Source organism: Podarcis bocagei (assembly GCF_964188305.1).
Source record: "Podarcis bocagei genome assembly, chromosome: 7".
Lineage (NCBI taxonomy): Eukaryota > Metazoa > Chordata > Lepidosauria > Squamata > Lacertidae > Podarcis > Podarcis bocagei.
In genome coordinates this window covers 84,566,299-84,572,298 of record NC_138132.1, presented here as the reverse complement: position 1 = coordinate 84,572,298, position 6,000 = coordinate 84,566,299, and the positions used below count along the sequence as shown (strand labels likewise).

General features: G+C 47.6%; 1 protein-coding gene across 1 annotated transcript in view; it reads right to left on the bottom strand.

Moving 5' to 3' along the window:
- Positions 1-1,069: 1,069 nt before the first annotated feature.
- The window catches only part of PTPN11 (protein tyrosine phosphatase non-receptor type 11), a 33,433-nt gene continuing 28,502 nt past the window's right edge, over positions 1,070-6,000 (bottom strand). Inside the window, exons 15-16 of the mRNA XM_081203080.1 lie at positions 3,958-4,061; positions 1,070-1,861 (exon numbers count right to left, since the gene is read on the bottom strand). Coding sequence (XP_081059206.1) covers positions 3,989-4,061 — 73 coding nt within the window. The 3' untranslated portion in view covers positions 1,070-1,861; positions 3,958-3,988. The remainder of the gene's footprint in view (positions 1,862-3,957; positions 4,062-6,000) is intronic.

Sequence of the window (6,000 nt, the reverse complement as noted above, 5' to 3'; positions counted from 1 at the left end):
GCACAGGCAACACAAGCTGAAATCTCAGAACCTCAGTGGGGGGCAGGGGAATCTAATAGCCCCATTACTCTCTCCATAATCAGCAATGCCAGTAAAAATTGGGGATGGGGGGTGTAGTTAAAACTATGGAACCAATTATTAGAAGTCAGAGAAATTATGCAAGTTTGCTCCATTTACATCGTTTAGACTGCAGGATGCAGTTTTTCTGGGTGCACAACTTTTTAAAATCCTAATTGTATTTAAGAATGCTGTACGCACAGCCAAGGCAACAAGAGGCTGATTTTCCAACAGCGCTGCCTTAAAATTAGGTTTTCCCAGCACTGACCTAAGCAAGTTGGCTTCCCATGCAGCTTCAAAGGGAAAAGCAGCCCTTGGAGGACATCTCTGGCTTACGCTGCCAACCAAAGGCCTCCGGGAAAAGCCTCCCCACTTCACCCCACTGATCAGAACCTGCCACCACCCCCACCCCCAAACCCTGCAAAGGCTGGCCAAGGAAGGGTGCTGTGCTGCTTCCAGGATGGGCTACGGCCGCGAAAGGACCACTTAGAGAAGCTGAACGCCACTCCACCGACAGGAGAAAAAAACTACACCAGCTGGGGAGAGATGCTTTCGGAACTGGGAGGCAGGAGGGGAAAGGCACTTTGAAATAAAAGGCAGAATGTTAACCACAGAACATCTACGCTTAGCGGAATACGCTGCTAAGACATTTTGGAACCCAGATCTTCCTCCGCCCTCACAAGGCAACGTGAAGCAAGAGCTCCCCTTTCACACGGCCGACGCAACATTCAGGGAAACGCAACTGCCAAAGATCTGACCGCTTGCCCCTCTTTAAGGAGAGAGGGCGGAGAACGCAAGAAAAACCCCAGTGGGTCATTCCAGAGGTCAGTTTAGTTCAGTGTCCTGCTTTTAACACACCACCTGGGATGCTCACAGGCAGGGCAGTAAAGGAGATTGCTCCTCAGACGAGCCTCGGATAAAGAGGCTGGGCTGCTTACTCCAGAACGCCACCAACATTGTGACCACGGTATCAGAGTTTAGCTACCACTCCCTTTCTCTCTCTCTCTCTCTCTCTCTCTCTCTCTCTCTCTCTATCTATCTATCTATCTCTTTCTCTCTCTTCCCCCCAACCACCCGAACCGAAACACTCAGAATTCAGCAGCAACCATCTTAACAGTTGCCCAGCAGGCTCTAAGAAACAAACGAGTTTTCTCTGGTGCAAAGCATGCATCATTGGCAGTTCTAGAGAAGCAACGTCGTTTCCAAGAAAGACAGACACCATGAGGACTACAGTCTTGAACAAATTAACTGATCAACCTGCCCTGTTCCAGAATGGTCACTGGCTCCTCACCAGAAGCAGGGCCAAGAGTAAGGGGGGCAGGAGGGGAGGAACAAATGTCTAATTAGCACAACTGACACACACACACACACACCTCCAACAACAAAAAAAGGATTAGTTTATCACCTGACATGCTACTTGATTTCTTTTTTAAGTATAAGAAACGGATTTTCCTTTAAAAAAAATATATATCTAATTGGAAACAGCTTTAAAACCTCAGCATCTAGGAGAGAGAGAGAGAAAAAAATGTTCAAGTACAACAGAGTATTGGTCTGCACTGGAGGCAAAAGAACCGCAAGTTGAATGGAAACAAAACAAAATCGGGGACTGTAGAAATCAGACAATGTTGAGAAAAGGCATTAGGAGTTTCTCCGAAAGATAGTCTTAAGTTCCGCTTATTACTGAAGGGTTAAAAACACCATAAATAAGAGGCTCTATGCAGCTGTCAAAGTCCACTCCTCTTCATGGGACGCTTCTCAAGTCACTTGGCTTCACTTTCTTAGAAAAGAAAATGGTATTTCAGTTCTGTAAAGGGAGAAAAGAAAAAAAGAGCCTTTAAACATATGCTCAGGCTCATCACACACAAAATCACACACAATAGGAGAGGAACTAGAAGTGGTTCCCAAGTGGCTGACTGGAGCTCAAGTTTGGGAGCCAGGAGGGCAAAACACTCCTGTGTGAGTGTTTGGAGACGGTTGGAGGATGGATGGCGGCAAACAGATTGAGATTGAATCCTGACAAGACAGAAGTACTGTTTCTGGGGGACAGGAGGCGGGCGGGTGTGGAGGATTCCCTGGTCCTGAATGGGGTAACTGTGCCCCTGAAGGACCAGGTGCACAGCCTGTGAGTCATTTTGGACTCACAGCTGTCCATGGAGGCACAGGTTAAATCCGTGTCCAGGGCAGCTGTGTACCAGCTCCATCTGGTACGTAGGCTGAGACCCTATCTGCCCGCGGACTGCCTCCCCAGAGTGGTGCATGCTCTGGTTATCTCCCGCTTGGACTACTGCAATGCGCTCTACGTGGGGCTACCTTTGAAGGTGACCCGGAATCTACAACTAATCCAGAATGCAGCAGCTAGACTGGTGACTGGGAGCGGCCGCCGAGACCATATAACACCGGTCTTGAAAGACCTACATTGGCTCCCAGTACGTTTCCGAGCACAATTCAAAGTGTTGGTGCTGACCTTTAAAGCCCTAAACGGCCTCGGTCCAGTATACCTGAAGGAGTGTCTCCACCCCCATCATTCTACCCGGACACTGAGGTCCAGCTCCGAGGGCCTTCTGGCAGTTCCCTCACTGCGAGAAGCCAAGTTACAGGGAACCAGGCAGAGGGCCTTCTCGGTAGTGGCGCCCTCCCTGTGGAACGCCCTCCCACCAGATGTCAAAGAGAACAACAACTACCAGACTTTTAGAAGACATCTGAAGGCAGCCCTGTTTCGGGAAGCTTTTAATGTTTGATGTATCACAGTATTTTAATATTCTTTTGGAAGCTGCCCAGAGTGGCTGGGGAAACCCAGCCAGATGGGCGGGGTATAAATAATAAATTTATTATTATTATTATTATTATTATTATTATTATTATTATTATTATTATTATTATTATTTTATTATTATTAAACGGGGATGGAGTATTGGACTGAGGCTGGACAGACCCAGGTTCAAATCTGCACAGCAACAAAGCATGCTGTGTCGTCTTGGACCAGTCTCTCTCGCCCTAACCCCACAAAGTTGTTGTGAAGCTAGGAGATACTACCCTGAGAATAGGGAAGGTAGAATCGCACACATGCTGGACTACCTCATGCTTTTCTCCATAATACACAGAGAGGGCGCTATAACAGGGGATTGGGGACTGCAACTCCCATACAGCTCTGACCACAGGTCGTGGATGATGGAAGTTATATTTCCAGCATCATCTAGGTGGCCACTCCTGTCCTAGAGCTGCCTGAGCTTTGCAGCTTTAAGGACTGCCACCCTAAACCTATGGAGAACCTGCTTCATCTTGAGCCAGATCAATGGCCCACCTCATCATCATCATCATTTATTATTTAAACCCAGCCCATGTGGCTGGGCTTCCCCAGCCACTCTGGGCGGCTTCCAACCAAATATTAAAATACAGTAATACATCAAACATTAAAAGCTTCCCTAAACAGGGCTGCCTTCAGATGTCTTCTAAAAGTTTGGTAGTTATTTTTCTCTTTGACATCTGATGGGAGGGCGTTCCACAGGGTGGGTGCCACTACCGAGAAGGCCCTCTGCCTGGTTCCCTGTAACTTGGCTTCTCGCAGTGAGGGAACCGCCAGAATGCCCTCGGCACTGGACCTCAGTGTCCGGGTAGAACGATGGAGGTGGAGACGCTCCTTCAGATATACTGGACCAAGGCCATTTAGGGCTTTAAAGGTCAGCACCAACACTTTGAATTGTGCTCGGAAACTAAAAACTAGCAACATGTCTTAAGGGTGCCAGCTGGAAGTCGTTCCCAGCCCTGCTCCCAAGATTCTTTCACTGGAGCACGTGAGAATGAATCTGGCAAGGATGTAGTTTGATTGCAGCCTGCACACACCTGATCCCCATTAATGTGCAACCCTCTGCTATGCCCCGCCACAACCCGAGTTGGACTTGCCTTCCTCACAAGGAACGCTGCTCATTTCATCTCATCTGAAGCTTTTCTGCTGCTGCATCAGACCAACGTTTTCATAGACTCTCATGGCATTGTCTTCCCTCATCCTGGAGGGAGAAGCAAAGGAGTTTTAAAATCCACTGGAAACAGAGAAGAAACACAAAGACAAGGTTGCCGCTGATGCTGTTTCCATTTGTTTGCTGGATGGCTGGGTCACTCAGAACAGACTTCGCCAATCGGATCCTCTCTAAATGTTTTGGACCACATCCCCCATGAGCCATGCTGGCTGGCGCTGATGGGAATCATGGTGCAAAACATCTGGAAGGCTCCAGGCACAGAAGAAATGTGCTTTATGTGTCCTAAAGCAAGAAAAGCAGGATTTAAGCTCAGTAAAAAAACTACAAACTTTGCATTTATTTGTTTTTTTAAAAAAAAGCCTGCAGAGACACAGAAAATCTTTCTGTGATGAGACCATTTGTTTGCAAACTTTTCAAGGCTGAAGCACAGGTGTGGGTGGGTGTGGGTTTCCCTGCCCCTTTACATTACAGCTCCAAAAGGTCTGCTCTACATACAGTGTAAGAGAACCCTTGCCAAATCTTTCCATGTGGATAAAGCCACAGTGCCTAGGCATTTGGATAACAAGGAAAGGCAGCCTCTTAATGGTGCACAAGGACAGGAATGACCCAGGGGGGCCCACCTAATGCATTTTTGCTTCCAGTGCAATCCTGGGCCTTCTTCCGCATGGATAAGCCCAGAGCAGTGGAAGATGAAGTCCTCCCACTTGTGAAAACTGCAAATATACGGCCTTTGAGGTGTTAACACCTGAGGAAGACCTTGGAAACAGAATCTTACCTCAGAAGACCGGGAGAAGTTTATTCAATATTTGCAAAAACTAAGTGATAACCAGATTACGTTTGTAAGTTTTAAGGAAGCTCTGCGATGTGAAAATCTAATAAGTATAAACAATGAAACTGAAGCTACCAGAATAAATAACAATAAGTAGGATTGTGTTTAAAGTTATAAAATGAAGGAAGTTCAGACAAATTGAGGGAAGTCAAAAAATGGAATTAAGAGGTAATTAAGAAGTTTGAATGTACAACTTTGTTTTCTTTTTTTTTGTATTTGTAAACCAATAAATATATATATATATATATAAAAAGGAAACAGAATCTTACCTGGAAGCCTGTCTGTTTTTTATCTGTGTCAGGGAACTGCCATCAGAGCATCAGGTGGTGGAGGGACTCAGGCAGGATGAAAGAGACTCAACTGCTGAAGCAGGGACCAGCAGGGGGAGGAGTGGGTCTCTGAGGGAATGCGAGCAGGAGGGAGGGCTCAGGGAGGCTTCCAGCGAGAACAGTGGTGAGGTATCGGAGTCTCTCATAGGGAGACCCATACCTCGCAGGAAACTGTCACGCCGTGAGTCCAGGAGACGCGTTTCCGTTAAGGAACTTCTTTGCTGGAAACGCTTCCGCAGACAGCCACTGTCGGACTCTACTAGTGACTAGAGCAGACATGTCTGAGGAGCTCCGTCACACACGGAGGTTTGTGGGGGCGCACAAACTCTGAGGGAGCACGTTTTCACGCACAAGCAGCTAATCAAACCCTCACAGCAGTCCGACAGTCTTTGTACGCTGCCTGTGCAAGAGAAGGCATCATGAGCGAACCAACCGGAACCGGAGGAGCAGGGGCTGGAGCTGGTCCAAGCTTGGAAGATAGATACCGAGCGTTGGAGGTTCAACTGGCCCTGCAGACGGCGAGGCTGGAGGAGAGAAGGGCTCAGGATGCAGACAAGAAGGGGAGAGCCACTCAATTCCCCAGAAAGGTACCAGGATTGGTGCAGAAATTTGGGGGGGGACCCCAAGGACTACCATGCTTTTAGGACAGAGATGCAATATGCCCTTAATGTGCAGTTCGATGAGTTCCCTGATGAGGAATCGCGAGTTGCTTTTGTAATTGGGCATCTTGAGAAAGGGGCTAGAGACTGGGTTCGACCCCTAATGGCAACGCACAATGACATACTAAAGGACACAATGAAGTTCTTTCGTG